At 43.7% G+C, this 15,639-nt stretch overlaps 1 protein-coding gene across 2 annotated transcripts in view; it reads left to right on the top strand.

Moving 5' to 3' along the window:
* OCRL (OCRL inositol polyphosphate-5-phosphatase) overlaps positions 1 to 15,309 on the top strand; it is a 56,276-nt gene extending 40,967 nt beyond the window's left edge. The window contains exons 19-24 of one of the 2 annotated variants that reach the window (XM_082610730.1): positions 6,795 to 6,818; positions 9,943 to 10,059; positions 10,988 to 11,072; positions 11,663 to 11,790; positions 12,547 to 12,658; positions 12,873 to 15,309. In XM_082610730.1, coding sequence (XP_082466856.1) covers positions 6,795 to 6,818; positions 9,943 to 10,059; positions 10,988 to 11,072; positions 11,663 to 11,790; positions 12,547 to 12,658; positions 12,873 to 12,997 — 591 coding nt within the window. In that variant the 3' untranslated portion in view covers positions 12,998 to 15,309. The remainder of the gene's footprint in view (positions 1 to 6,794; positions 6,819 to 9,942; positions 10,060 to 10,987; positions 11,073 to 11,662; positions 11,791 to 12,546; positions 12,659 to 12,872) is intronic. The other variant, XM_082610731.1, reaches the window with a different exon arrangement.
* Positions 15,310 to 15,639: the final 330 nt, after the last annotated feature.

Here is a 15,639-nt window from a genome sequence, read left to right on the forward strand (position 1 = left end):
ACCTGGGTTCATGCAGTACATTTGGTGAGGTCTCTGCAGTCTCTTTTAGAGTAGAACAGTTCTTTCCTTTTTTTCTTTAATGACTTTGCCTTTTAAGAGTCCAGGACAATTGTCCAGTCAGGGGTCTGCCATTTCCTAAATTTGTCTGCTTGTTTCCTCTTGGTAATTTTTAAACCTGTCTTTTTGTACTCCCTCCTCCCACCTTATTTCCTATAAACTGGAACTATTTGGTCAGAGTTGGCAGACACATTATACTGCCCTTTACTTCAATTGTCCCATATTAATTAAAGTGACAAGAAGGAGACTCAACCAGCATTAAAAATGTTTATTTTATTTAAAATATTATCAAGTAATTCAACCACATTTGACCATGAATAGGAAGTAATCAAAATCTTTAGTGGAGTTAATGGCTCTGTAGGAAGCCTTTTTTCTTCTTGTGCACACATGATTCAAAGTTTTAAAAAATAGAACCTGGATCATTTTTCATTACAGAATTGCTGAGTTCTTCTTAAATTGTATGTGTGTGGTCACCATTTATTCTGTTAAAGCTTTTATTTTGTAGGATTTAGGGTTCTGATTCTTTTCACAGCCTGTTGCATTTAATAAATCCCTGGATCTCATTGATGAGGAAATTATCCATATTAGTGTGGGGCAGTAAACAAGAAATCTAAGATTATCTGTACCCCATTTGTAATACCTTCCCAGTCTGTTTTGGCTTGATTTTGACCTTCTGAAATGTTTTCTTAGGTTTGTTTATTCATGCTTGTTCCAAGACCCAAGATGATATTTCAAATCCCATGAGACAAGGCTATTAATAATGATACCTGTTGTCCTTTTTTGTATTATTTACTCTAAAATTTGAGTGAAACCAAAAATGAGTTCAGTGCCTGTGTTGACTCTCCCTGTACTGTTTTCACGAAGATTCTTGTGCCACATGCTCTTTCCCCCAAATGCAGAATAAAGTAACTGGCGTAAGTCCTTTTCATTCTTCCTGATAGTGACTTTGCCACTACTAGAACTGTTGGGATTAGCACAGGTGGCAAACAGGGGAGAATCTGTTTGGAATTATCTTTATTCTTTTCCAGAATTAAGATAGATGTTTCTGGTTTATTAATTAGCATATTAAGTAGCATATGATCGTCAGTATTTATTCATTATACATTGGATGCAAACTACTATGGAGTTTATATGGGTTCTTATAGTTTAAGAAAGTTTACTTGTATGTACAATATGGCTAAATTCTAAATCGAGGTTAGTAGGGAGTTTGGCTACAGATAATCTAAACATTAACTACCTTTATTGGCTCATGTCCAGTGTGTTTAGTAAGTCAATATTTTGGAAAGTCACTTAGAATGAGAATTGTGGAGCTTGTAATTTGTATCAACAATAGATTCCTTTCCTGTGCTGTTTACTCAAGCCCTTATATGCTATAAAAGCTTATTGATTGACCAGCTAATCTCTGTGAAAATCAGTCTCAGATTCAGCCTGTTTTGGTGTGTGAAGCTGGTTAAGTAGGGTGGGAGCAGTGGATAGAGAGTCTTTTTTTAATATTTACATATGTTATTACTCTGCTTTATGTTATTTTTTAAACTTATTATATTTTATTTTTGGCTGCATTGGGTCTTCGTTGCTGCACATGGGCTTTCTCTAGTTATGGTGAGCAGGGGCTACTCTTCTTTGCTGTGCACGGGCTTCTCACTGCAGTGGCTTCTCTTGTGGAGCACGGGCTCTAGGCGTGTGGGCTTCAGTAGTTACAGTGCACGGACTCAGTTGAGGCGCGCGGGCTGTAGGGTGCGCAGGCTTCAGTAGTTGTGGCACGCAGGTTCAGTAGTTGTGGCTCACGAGCTTTAGAGCACAGGCTCTGTAGTTGTGGCACATGGGCTTAGTTGCTCCGTGGCATATGGTATCTTCCTGGACCAGGGATCGAACCCGTGTCCCCTGCGTTGGCAGGTGGATTCTTAACCACTGCACCACCAGGGAAGTCCCTTTTTTCTTTTTTTTTTTTAAGAAGATGTTGGGGGTAGGAGTTTATTAATTTATTTATTTATTTTTGCTGTGTTGCGTCTTCGTTTCTGTGTGAGGGCTTTCTCTAGTTGTGGCAAGCGGGGGCCACTCTTCATCGCAGTGCGCGGGCCTCTCACTATGGCGGCCTCTCTTGTTGCAGGGCACAGGCTCCAGACGCGCGGGCTCAGTAGTTGTGGCTCACGGGCCTAGTTGCTCTGCGGCATGTGGGATCCTCCCAGACCAGGGCTCGAACCTGTGTCCCCTGCATTAGCAGGCAGATTCTCAACCACTGCGCCACCAGGGAAGCCCCCCTTTTTTCTTTATAAATTAACACTTTTGCTCTTTTTTTTTAGTATTTGTTTATTTTTCATTTATTTATTTATTTTGGCTGCACCGGGTCTTAGTTGTGGCATGTGGGATCTTCACTTGCAGCATGTGGGCTTCTTAGTTGTGGCATGCAGGCGGGATCTAATTCCCTGTCCAGGGATCGAACACAGGCCCCCTGCATTGGGAGTGTGGAGTCTTACCCACTGGACTTCCAGGGAAGTCCCAGGGGATAGAGAGTCTTGAAGTCAACAGATGAGTTTATACTGGAGCCAGAGGGCATCTAGATCCACCGGAAGTCTTTAATGAGTTGTATGTGGCTGTAAATGGACACATTTGGAGGAACATTCTGGTTTGCATGTAGACTGGACTAGTAGAGAGGAAGCCAGGCTTGAACCCACCAGTTAAAGGTTTGGCTTGTAAATACAGAGGTGAATAAAGTTGAGGTGTGGGGGAACCAGCTGTATTTGCTTGGGGACATGTCTATTAGGAGAACAGTATGAAAAATTTGAAATAACACAAATAACAACTTGGTGATGAATTTGTCCCCAGTGATCTCTCCAAGTAGGTGTTTACTTTGTCTTACTGATCTGACGACCCATTTCTTATCCTGTTAAGTGTATGGTTTGTGTTTCTTTTTATATTTCACATGAACGAATCCTTTCTAGAACTTCAGTATCCATTCAGTTTTCTGCTTTTTATTTTTAAATTTGAATCTGCCTCTGACTGACTCTTTTTACATGATTTTAGCTGCATTTACTACCGGGAAAATTCCTCTAAGGGTGAATGCTGGGATGAAGAATGATTTGCAGTGCATTTGTAGTATGCCAGTGTTGCCCCGCTGGGGACTCCTGAACGTTTTTCCCTTTTTTAATGTGATCAACACGTAGCCTTTTGCAGAAAGTGGGCAAGTCAGCTGAACTAAGTGATTAGCAGCACCCTTAGGACTGCCTTAAGAGAATTCTCTTTACTAGTGGGAGCTAATGGTGTTTCTATTTTCAGAGTTGAACCTAGACTTGAAATAAATATAATTTACACCTACTTTATGCCTGAAGCCAGAGAAGTAAACTCTCAGCGTAAATCTGCTGCCCCTCCACCAGTATAAAAGTCCTTTTGATTTCAGAGTTTTCTCTTGAATCCATTCATTTTTTAAAATATTTTTAATTGTATTTATTTTATTTTTGTCTGCGTTGGGTCTTCGTTGCTGCACGAGGGCTTTCTCTAGTTGCGGCGAGCAGGGGGCTACTCTTCATTGCAGTGCACGAGCTTCTCATTGCGGTGGCTTCTCTTGCTGTGGAGCATAGGCCCTAGGCATGCAGGCTTCAGTAGTTGTGGCACACAGGCTCAGTAGTTGTGGCTTGCAGGCTCTAGAGTGCAGGCTCAGTAGTTGTGGTACACAACTTAGTTGAGGGCTTAGTTGCTCCGCGGCATGTGGGATCTTCCCGGACCAGGGCTCGAACCCGTGTCTCTCCTGCATCGGCAGGCAGATTCTTAACCACTGCGCCACCAGGGAAGCCCCATTCTTTTTTTTTTTTTTTTTTTTTTTTTTTGCGGTACGCGGGTCTCTCACTGTTGTGGTCTCTCCCATTGCGGAGCACAGGCTCCGGACACGCAGGCTCAGCGGCCACAGCTCACGGGCCCAGCCGCTCTGCGGCATGTGGGATCTTCCCGGACGGGGGCACGAACCCGCGTCCCCTATATTGGCAGGCAGACTCTCAACCACTGCGCCACCAGGGAAACACCCCATTCATTTTTTTAAAAATATTATGTTCCCATTATTAGTTGAGGTGCTTGCTCTCTCCTGCTTGACCTACGTCAATAGCGTTTTAACAATTCCCTTCGCCTCTATTTCTCTAGCCTTCTATTTTCCCTCTTCAGGGCTGTCGGACTGATCTTTCTGTAATACAGCTTTGGAGCCTATCACTTCCTTGCTTAAAGTTAGGCATGTGGCTCCCCCATGCCTGCTGAATACAATCCAAATTGCTTTACCTGTCATTCAAGGTCCAGCAAAGTCTGACTTCAACACACCTTTTTAGATGTATTTCCTACTATTTTTCTCATTATCCCCTCCTGCTCCCCACAAACCAGATGACTAACTCTTCCCTAATCTCACCTTGTGATTTACCTTCTCTGCAACTTTGTTTATTTCTGTCTCCTCCCACTTGTAATGTCCCCACCCCATTTCTGCCCTTTAAAATCCTGTGCATCTTTCAAGGGCTAGTTAGGTTGCATCACCATTGTGAAAATGTCCCCTGACAGCCCTAGTTGAAAGCCATCTCTCTTTCCTTTGAACCCCTGGTTTTTTGTTTGTTTGTTTGTTTTAACCATTTATTGAGAACTCATATTGGTGAATTACATTAATGCCAGGCCATAAATTCTGGGAATCCTTACCCCAATTCAGTTGTAAGCCCGAGTCAGGGACCGTGTCTTTCCCCTCGCTGTAGCCTCACTTTTCATACCCCCCCACCCCTCAAAGACATTTAGTTCAATGCCTTGCACTGGTAGATAGTCAATGCCCGAAGAAAACCTTTTGGAGGGCTTGGTTTGACAGGTTAGTATATAAAAACTCTGCCTGGCTTTACTCATCATATCATGTGGCACATATTCATAGGAGGGAAAGTAGAGAAGTCTGTCAGACAAGCAGATTCTCTATTTGTTAATAAGTAGTTCTAAATTTTAAAAAAGGTTGTGCTCCAAAATTTAGTTAAGTTAGATGTTTGGCACTCAGAATTAACTTCCACATTAAAAAGTGTTATAATTACAATACTATGAATACTGTATACTTTTTAAAGCACTGTTACTCTGATTATTTTTATTTCATTCTATATATGGTATTTAAAAGTCTAGGTAAACCTACAAGAGCATATTTAATTCATAATGTACCTAATAATACTGAAAACCCTACCCAGCATATATAACAGTCATTTGGGACAAATGCATTCAGCGTTACTACTTGGAGTATCAGGGAACACATATTTCCCCACCTCCAACCTCCTGCACATCTGTGAAGGTAAGATCAGGATTTTTCCTTTTACTCTCAGACCAAGACGTGGGATTTATATCCATGTTCTTGGTGGCCCATGGCGGGGTTGCGAGTTGCTGGGGAGGTGCAGGGAGCTTTGAGAGACCAGGCCAGCTGCTGGCATACTGCGCCACCACTGCCCCACACCCCCCGTGTTTTAGACTGCTTCCGTGTCCCTGTGAGGTAAATGTTATTATCCCTGTTTTAGAGATGAAGAAACTGGGGCTCTGTGAAGTTTACTAACTTGCCTGCAGTGTGTACAAAATAATAAGAGGTAGCGTGAAGATTTGTACCCAGGACTGTCTGACACCCATGCCTGTACTCTCTCCACTAACCCTGCTGCCTTATAACTGTCTTTAGCCTGCTGGGAGTAGAATACATTCTCCAAGCTTTCCCCTGCCTCTCTGTCTAAGAAGCAGTCAGTTTATCCTTTTTGAGTTATCTAAGGGAGCATAGTGGTAATGACTGTGGAGTCAGTCAGACCTGAGTTCTAATCCTGATTCTGCCACTTAATACCTAATAGTGTGACTGTGGGCAAATGATTTAATCTCCCAGAGCCTCAGTTTCCTCATCTGTAAAACGGGAATAATATCTACTTTGTGCATATGTGCAGACTAAATGACATTGTATAAGAGCCCATTGCAGTTACTGCTACATGGCAGATGCCTCCTAAGTGGTGGCAGTAGTTACTGTCACTGTTGTCATTGTTACATTGTAATAATAGCACAAAAGACAGAGGCGATTAAAAAGGTACCTTCTTCCCTCTCCCCTGCTTCTCTTTTTTCTCTTATACTCTATAGGAAAACACAGTAGGGGATAATGATGGATCTTGTGGTCCACAAAGGTCTGAAATGAAATGAATTTGCATTTCAGAGGGACTTCCATATTTGAGGACTCTAGGGGCCCTTGAGGAGGGGAGACGGTACCGGGTGATGGAAAGGAGTGTGAGATACTGCTTGGGAGGCTAGCTAGGGTGAGAGGCATGGCAGTGGAGAGGAGAGAAGCTTACCATCTCCTGAATGGCCACTGTCGGGCTCACAGCCAAATTCTTCCACTGAAGTGGCGTCAGGGTGAGCGAGGTGCCACACAGCGCAGCGGCAGGGCCTGCCTCCAGGCAGCACGGGAAAAGGAAATATCAGTGGGTGTCTGGCTGGCTCAGCTGGCAGCTGCCAAAGGACACAAAAGTCTAGGACTGGACATGTATGTTTCTTGAGCGATAGACTCAGTATACTGCACAAAATTTGAATATGCATGATAGAGAACTTTGCATATGAGAATGTGTTCCATTTTCAATCATGATTTTTTGAAGAATTTAAAGCTGTTTAAAGTGTATGTATCTAGTGAGGTAGTGCATTCTAATAATACTGATCTGTTTCTAATTCTGTAAATTAATTCTAATCATTTTCTATCTGTCAATGACTTTCTTTTCCTGCTCTGCTCTCAGGAAGAAGACAGCTTCCTAGAAAAGGTAATGCAATCCATTGGCGGTTATGTGTTTCCCTGTGCTTGATTAACATTTAGCCATGGTCCCTGGAATTTATCCCGAGGCTTTCCCATATCAGACACCTCTGACTCCATGAGAATCCCCCAAAGTCCTGCTAGCTGTCTTTAAGTGTGTCTGAAGTACATGAAAGATTTATTTTACTGCACCAGTCAAGTCATTGAGACCCAGTACATAAAAGCAATAGGACTCAAGGTTCCAGATTTGTATTTTTGAAATAAGAAGTAACTAAAGAGCTGTCTTGATGTATGTGAAAGCTTGTGAGATGGAGGAAGGTACCGTTTGCCATTTTCCATTTCTGATGATAGTAAAAGCAGAAGTGAATTTCTGTTGCATTAAGAGTGATTTGGGGGAAGTGATAATAGTGATTAATTACTGAAAGAATACACAGGTACAATCAAGAAATAGATCATAGACTAGAATCCTACAGCTGAATGAGATCATAAAGGATCATCTGGTAGAGCTCCCTGCCTTCAGACAGGGTAAGGTGTCTTCTCCATTCTAATAGACAACCAAGGCCCAAGAAGGTTAAAAACCTCGCTGAAGTTATACTGCTCCTGACATCAGGGGTATGGGGCAAAGGGAACTAGAACCTGGGTCTTCTGGATACCCAGTGAAGGAACCGAGCGAACGCTCCTTCTGCGGTGCTTTGCCACCTCTCCATCTTCAAGCTGGAGTGTGCCTGGCTCCACACAGGGCCATCCGGTAGAGAAACATGGGCTTGAGAAACATTCTTTTTTTTTTAATGTTGAACCTTCTTTTAATTTATTTATTTTTATTTTTGGCTGTGTTGGGTCTTCGTTTCTGTGCAAGGGCTTTCTCTAGTTGTGGCAAGCGGGGGCCACCCTTCATAGCGATGCACAGGCCTCTCCTGTTGCGGAGCACAGGCTCCAGATGTGCAGGCTCAGTAGTTGTGGCTCACGGGACCAGTTGCTCCACGGCATGTGGGATCTTCCCAGACCATGGCTCGAACCCGTGTCCCCTGCACTAGCAGGCAGATTCTCAACCACTCTGCCACCAGGGAAGCCCTTGAAAAACATTCTTAAAGTACTTTCACACAGTATCTAACGTGACCTCCCCATTTGGTGGAGTTTAATGCAGTTTGTTGGTGGAGATGGTGTACTGTTTTTGTGCTTCAGTTAATAGCACTAACGTTACAGAGTGTGAGCTTATCAGGCACTAAATGTGTCCCATTGAAAGAAGAAGACAAAGCATGCCTGGTTTCCCTTTGAAAATTAGAGTTCAGGATAATTTGTGGACTTTTTAAAAAGTATTGTTTCTTGTGCATAATCTTTCTCTAGACTTCAGAGATACAAGTATGACATTTCATATTATCACACATGAATTTGAAAATGGATAGTGGATGGTGTATATAACCTACTGGCATTTTATTAACCTTTTGAAACCACTAAGGATTGAGACGGCTCTGCTTCCCAGCCCTTCCCTGTTAATAGCAGGCCATGTGTCTTTTCATCTTGAACAGTGCCTTGTGTTGCCTTAATGCCTTAGTACAGGAAGAGTGCTAATTGGATGTCAGATTTTTTAAAAAGTACATGAATCAGTGCTGAATAATTTATATGTGGTAAGTTTGAAGGTGTCTGCTAAGGAATCTGTACCTGTGTTGCACTTGGTCCAGAAAGTGAGCAGAGTGCATTATGGACAGTGTTTTGGCTCATATATCATCTGGATGCCTGGATTTAATACTTGCAACTGGAAAGAAGTTAGTGGGTGAGCCACTGATAGAAGGTCTGGCAAGTATAGGAAATGTGAATATCAAGTGATAGATTCCCAGGGAAAGAAAGAAAGGAAGCAAAACAAATGTGAAGAAGATAGATTTTAAATGATAACCAACTGTCATGCTGCCTTCTCTTCCTTATTCCCTTAGAAAGGTGCACAGTGGCTTTAAAAGGTCACCAGTGCTTATTGAAGAATAGAACGTCAAGAAGAACCCTCTGCTCTGTTCTAGTGTACACACTATCTGGAAGTAATGAAATGCTTCTCTTCTTTCCCTTAAAGTGACACGGCTAAATAAGGGTTGTGGATCAAATTTACAGCATTTCCTAAATTTGAACATATATATGACCTTAAGCCGGAGGTGTAGGAGGGGGAAGATGCCAAAAATTGGTCACTATTTTCTCCACTAGATTTTTTATGAAGGCTGCCTTCAGATGCCTTTTAAGCTATTTCAGATATCTTTTTGGTATAATTTATATTTGACTATATAAACATAAGATAATTGAATTTATTCCCCATTTTCAAGTTCAGATTTAGTTACTGATCTAATTTATGTCACTTCTGGGTTTTCCTCTGAGATTCTTTCAGGAGAATCTAACATAGAGTAGAAAGTTAGGTGAAAGGAGTCAAAGCCCCAAGAATTCTTTGCTGAGCTATTACTGTAAAGAATAACTTCTGGACTCAGAGCCTAGACTTTTCGTGGTATTTCTGGCTCTTGGTATGCTGTATTCAGTTTACTATTTTTGGATCTTAAGACTTTGAGTTTTAGTGCCTTAAGATTAGACCTTCTATCAAGCCTGAAATATTCATGTAGGTAGGTCTAATGTGAATTGTCTTTCATTCCTGAGGACCAGAGAATATCATTTAAATCAGCAATGCAACCTCTGATATTTGTGGTAAGACCTGAAAGAAGAATAAGTTAAAAGTCACCACCACCAACAAAAAAAAGTCAACAAAAACCTGAGTAGATGCCGCTCTCTCAAAGTGCTCTATTGACAATTGTAATTTAATGGTCCATGAGTCTCCGGTGGTGTGTGGGCTCTACCGTGACTGTATTGCTGGTTCTCAGTGTCACCCTTGAGAGGATTTACAGCACACAATGCACCCACGTGATAAACATAATAAACCCAAGTGGAATGCTTAACGGTTAAGTGAAGCATCTAGAAAAGGAGATCATTTAACTGTGGGAATCCGTATCGAGTGCCTTCTGACCAGGAGTGTCCCAGTGAGAAAAAAATGAAAAGTCTTAAGAAGTGAAGATCAGATTATACCCACATAAGCAGAATTTGAGGGAGATTGTTACACATAGAAGTTTTCATCGAGACCCTTTTGATTCTCACCCCTTTTTATCTATTAGGAGAAATCCCTGCTGCAGATGGTTCCGTTGGATGAAGGTGCCAGTGAGAAACCTCTTAAGGTCCCCAAGGAGATCTGGCTCCTGGTAGATCACTTATTCAGACACGCCTGTCACCAGGTGAGTGAGAGTGGGCCTGCCCTGCAACTTTGGAAGGTGTGTGAGTCCAGTGGGAAATGATAATACCTCACGTCAGTATATACAGTGCTTTTAACTTTCCCAAGCCATCTCCGCAGAGCAGCACTGTCATATCAGATTGCCTGGGCAGATGGAAGTATCCCCGTTTACAGATGTGAGAGCTGAAGCATGCAAGCAAGGTGATTTACCTAAGACCACGGCATAAGAGTAATGGCGGAGCAGGGCCGAACTCCTCCCCTGTCTCCTGGCTACACATGCTTTCCCCTGGACTGCTGAGCACCTGAATCTGTAACGCCTGCTTTAGCTGTCATGGAAGCATTGCAGATTTCAAAGTCCAAAGCAAACTTCAAGCCCATTTCTTTAATTTGGTCCTCACTTTTCAATCCTATCTAAAATACCTGCCACCCCTAACACATTCTTCCAAAAAAGAAAACTTTCTTGGGACTAAATTGAAAGATAATGTTGTCTTACCTATGGAAAAGTGAAGAACTTGAAGGCAAGGTTTGGTATGGACATGCCCTTTTACTCCTGCCCTAGCATTCTGTGTATCAGTATTTGAATGTGGTTCCATGTTTGGACTCTGCCTTCTACTTGTCAGGAGGCTAGAAGTGGGAACACCTGGTCTCCCCATGGAGTCCTCTAGTCCCCTGCCATATCAGGTGCAGGCTGAAACCTTTGAAGATAATTTTCTAGTTTGAAATAAAATTTCAGACGGATTATAGAGATGATAAAGGGAAAAGGGGCCATTGTCACACCTTTTATATATTAGGAACATATTCGTGTTCCTAAGCACGAATATGCACCTCACCCTGCCCTTTGCTTCCTGCTGCTCTCCTGATGCCTGGGTGATCATCAGAACCTTAGTGCTGATCATTTTGCCGTGTTCCATTCATTGTGACCTCTTTGGTAGGAGGACCTGTTCCAAACCCCTGGAATGCAGGAGGAGTTACAGCAGATCATTGATTGTCTGGATACCAGCATTCCCAAGACAATCCGTATCCTTTTCGACAAAGGCTTAGGAAGCTGGATGTGTACTTGCCCAACTTCTCCTTCCCACCTACATTTGATTTTTTTTCCATCTTTATTTTCTTTGTAGCTCTCTTTTATTATAAGGTAATCATTGACTATACAGTTAATTCCTCTCAGGAACTTTCGACCTCTCTCCTTATCAGACTCTTACAAAAAGGAATCAAGGGTTAGATAATGACGACTTTTAATTGGCATGGGACATAGGACCCACAGCCATGGTGCTTTTCTGCTTTAAGCCAATGATCACTCCTGTCACCAGGACAGGGAGGAGGATAGGAAACATTGGTGACTAGCTTCCAGTGTGAACTGTCATTCTGCAGGCCACATTCCCTTGACTTTCAAGTTGGGCCAGACCTCCCAAGAGTCTTTGATCAATTCTGTAACAACTCAGCTGCAGCATACGTGGACCAATAAAATATCAAACCGCAATTAGGATCAGGGTGCTCTGAATAAGAGGAAGGAAACCATCCCTGAGGGAGCTTGAGGAAGGGAGAAAATCGGGTCTAAGTGTGGCCTTTTCCTTGGGGCCTCTTTCCCTTGACGGGAGTCAATCCAGCTGGCAGTAATCACTCAGTGGCTGAGGCGCTGCTCATTTTCCTGGAAGCCCTGCCAGAGCCTGTCATCTGTTATGAGCTCTATCAGCGATGCCTCGACTCTGCTCAGGATCCCCGGATCTGCCGACAGGTGAATTTTATTGCTCTGAGAATGTGTTTGAAGCATGTTCCCCCATAGAGAAATCATTGATTTTTACCAAACCAGCTGGGCAGCCAGCTGTGTGATAGGATGGGTCTGGTTCTGTTGTTCATGGCAGGGCACCAGCGTTGAGAGTTGGGACCCTTAAATTTTAGGTTGTGTTATTTCCTATTATATTTGCCACCCTTTTCCAGCTGACCTATTGAGTAGGGTGGATACCTCTACTCTGGGGTAAGATTAGTGAAACAGATCGTACATGGGATTCTGGATGACATGACCAGGAAGGGTGGGTGACACTCGTGAGCCTTTCTTTTTGTCTTCTTGGTGTTTGTTTTTAATCTTGAAATGATTTTGATGCACAATAGCTGAGAATACCTCTGAATCAGACTAGTGAGTATCGGGAAGTGCTGCCACCCATGCTAAATGGCATTGCAGAGAAAACCACAGCCACCTGCCTAGGGAGATGGGAAAAGACCAGGCTAACACCCGTCTGCTCCTGAGGCAGGGCGTGCATGCGAATGTGTGATAACTGCGTGACCTGCTCATTGAGTGGACAGGGGCCAAACAGGATGAGCATTCTGCCTCAGGAGTTATCATTTGACAGGTACTATATTGGTCATGAGTAAATAAAGGAGGAGTCCTGTAAGGGTTGGATTATAAACTACTTTTATGGCAGCTGTGAGCTCTTCTTACTCCCTTCCTCCACCTGTTATCCTCACTGCCCATCCCCTTTTTTAAAAAAAACAGGTGATTTCCCAGCTTCCAGGATGCCATAGAAATGTTTTTCGTTACTTGATGGCATTCCTTCGAGAACTGTTAAAATTCACTGAGTACAACAACGTCAGCGCCAACATGATCGGTAAGAGCACTTCCTGAGAACGGCCACACGGGGGCGTTGGTCAGGACGGCCCGTGTACGGTGCACACGTGTATTCCCTCCCTAGTGTCCAGGCCCGCAGCAGTCACTTCCTCCCACTGCCCTCATCCCCTGGCCCCCCAGCCCCCCATCCCTGAGGCTTCGCTTAGGTTGTGTCTGACCGAGGGTTTTCCCCTTTTCTTTCTCTCGCCCTCTAGCTACTCTCTTCACTAGTCTCCTCCTAAGGCCTCCACCCAACCTTATGGCAAGACAGACTCCAAGTGACCGCCAGCGTGCTACCCAGTTCCTTCTGAGTTTTCTGCTTGGGAGTGATGAAGACTAATAATAAGCCTTTTCCTCTTACAACTCTCCAAGATTCTAGAGGCAGAAGATCTTGGGCACCAAGTATTTCAGAATGATTTGAAAAGATATGCCACAGGAAGGGTCTGTTGCAGAATTTTGAGGCTGTTGGCATGAAAGAGTTCTGTTTCTAGTGTGAAAGGAAGCGAGTTTCCTAATCCCTCCCTACCATATCCTACGCAGCAAGATACTTTTAGACTTATATTGCCAAGCCAAAGTTACCATATTTTGGTGTTTTTCTGTTCTCTCTTTGTAAGGCAAAGAAATCTGTATTTACACTCCTTTACCTGGGGATGTGTTTGTTGTCCTCCTGCCCAGCTGTCATGATTGTCCTTAGCACCCGAGGCCTAAACTCTGAGATGTTCCCCTTCTAGGCCTACAAGCACTACTTGCTGTAGCTCAGACTTGTCTGTAGTCCTTCGTCTAAAGCACTTTGGCCCCACCCCTTCCCCGTATCACCCCTTTGCTCTCTACTCTGCTAACACCATCATGTCAAAAGAAGTCTGGGTGAAGCTAGTGACTCCTTGGGTGTCTCCAAAAGTGAGTTAACCATCTCCATGTGGTTGTTACATGCATTTGTGCATCTCTACTACAATGGCATCTGTACTTTTCTCTAACATTGGCCTATTATGGATCTGCAGTGGGTGGAACCATGTTCTCTTGTCTCAGACCACACTTAGTAGCAGAATGTTAGGGACTGTTAGAGATGACATCTCATTGATGTGAGAGAATCACAGTCAGAGTGAAAGCACTTTGAGTGTTTCAAGAGTGAGAATATTCATGCTCAACAGGTCCTGCTTCCCACCATCCATTTTGGTTCTTATTCAAATTTTACATGAGAACCAATCCTGAGTGTGGGGCCCATCCCCCACTTAGAAATCCACCTCCAGAGCAACACTTGTACCACAGTCAAAAAGGGAGGCTGCACCTCAAGTGGGCCTCTCTGTAGAATCTGCTCCTTCCCCCAGCAGGGGCATTGAGGATAACCCTTAGAACCCCCCTCTCCGGTCTTCTGAAGTACCAGGGGCAGATGTCACCCACTCCCTCATCAGGACTGACTCTGGGCTCTACAGTCAGCTGCCCTTAGCTCCCAGTCACCTTCTCCAGTGCTGTGTAAAAGAGACTGTGCAGTAGGATGAACCAGGCACCTTCTCTCCTGCCCAAGACAACCCTCTGAGCTTGTCATTTACTCAAGCTCCTGCGGGGCAGCCCTTTTTTAAAAAAAATTAATCTATGTTGGTTGGCAAACCAGCCACCAGCCACTGACTGCAAAACTGCCTGATGTAGTTAGCTTCCTCCTGGTTTTCTTTCATTAAAACCACCCTGAGTTGACTCATTGTCACATGTTCACATGAAATCCCAGGAGCCTCATGTATAGGCTCTGTGTGTGGTCTTGGGCATTGACTCTTCTAGAGCATCAAAGGAGAGAGCTGTGGAAGCACCGCCATGAGTGGTTCTCCAATTCCCCCATCTCTTATGTGTTGAGTCCTTTGGGGGAAGAAAAGGTATGTATCCTGTGATATTCTGGCTAAAGCCTCTCCTGATTGGGAATTACAGAAGTAGTAGTCAAGTTATTGGTTGCCAAATAGCTGCAGATCTGTTAGACCAGGGGCTGGGCGTTGAACTGAGTTAATGGCAGGCTGAGCAGAACAGTTGTCATCTCCACTAGTCCAGAAAGGGATCGCTGGAGAGGCAGATGATAGAAGCTGGGGCGAGGCCGTAACACAAAGGGAAATGCCTGTCCTACACACATTTCCCAGTCTACTGCCACCTGGGGCCTTCAGGTGGTCAGGGATGTGGTTAGTGGGGCTGTGTGCAGCATCCGGTGCAGCATCCAGAAGGCGGATGCACTCAGTTGCTTTACTGCCTCAACCTTCCTTCCAGCTCTGGTCCTGGGATGTACACAGGGTTGAGGGTTTTAGACAATCTCTAGGGAGGGGGGACAAGAAATGGAGCAGACATAAGAAATCTGCTTCCCTCTAATTCCTGAGTACCTCTCATGTACTATTCCCTAGTGCCTCTGAAGTAAGGAGTTTAGATCCAGCTGGTAGGGAAGGACTCTGCATCTATCGTTTTAGGGAAGAAGCAGTTTCAACCCCACGTGGTGATGTTGCTATTAGTCTCCCTTTCACTGTTAGCTGATTCTTATTCTGTAATTGTTTGTTGTATTTCCCCCAAATGTCTTAGTCACTAGGCAAAGCTGCTAGTGGGATTCTGTATTTCATGTCATCTTTTTTATTATAATTTATTGCAAATTTTTTTTCTGAATAAATATATGTTGTGTGAAAAACCAAAGTGTGATCTTAGGAAGAACTGAGGAGGGAGGCTTATGTCACTGGGTCCCACTTGACTGCTGCAGTCCCCACCACTACGCTTGGACTGTCATTTCCTGTCTTACAGGAAGATATCGTAAGAATTCTCAGTATATTTGCCCTTGGAGAGGAGAAGAAGCCACATATTTTCAGAGGTTAATAAAGCAGTCACAGTGCTTTCAGAGGCCAGCCAAGGATTCTTGTTTTGACCCTGGGGATTCAGGCAACAAAATAACACTGTTAGGAGAAAAGATGTTGATTCTTAATGCCCATAAATGTCACACTGGGTCAGATCCATGATCGCGCCAGCCCC

This window comes from Mesoplodon mirus, assembly GCF_964341445.2.
Source record: "Mesoplodon mirus genome assembly, chromosome: X".
NCBI lineage: Eukaryota > Metazoa > Chordata > Mammalia > Artiodactyla > Ziphiidae > Mesoplodon > Mesoplodon mirus.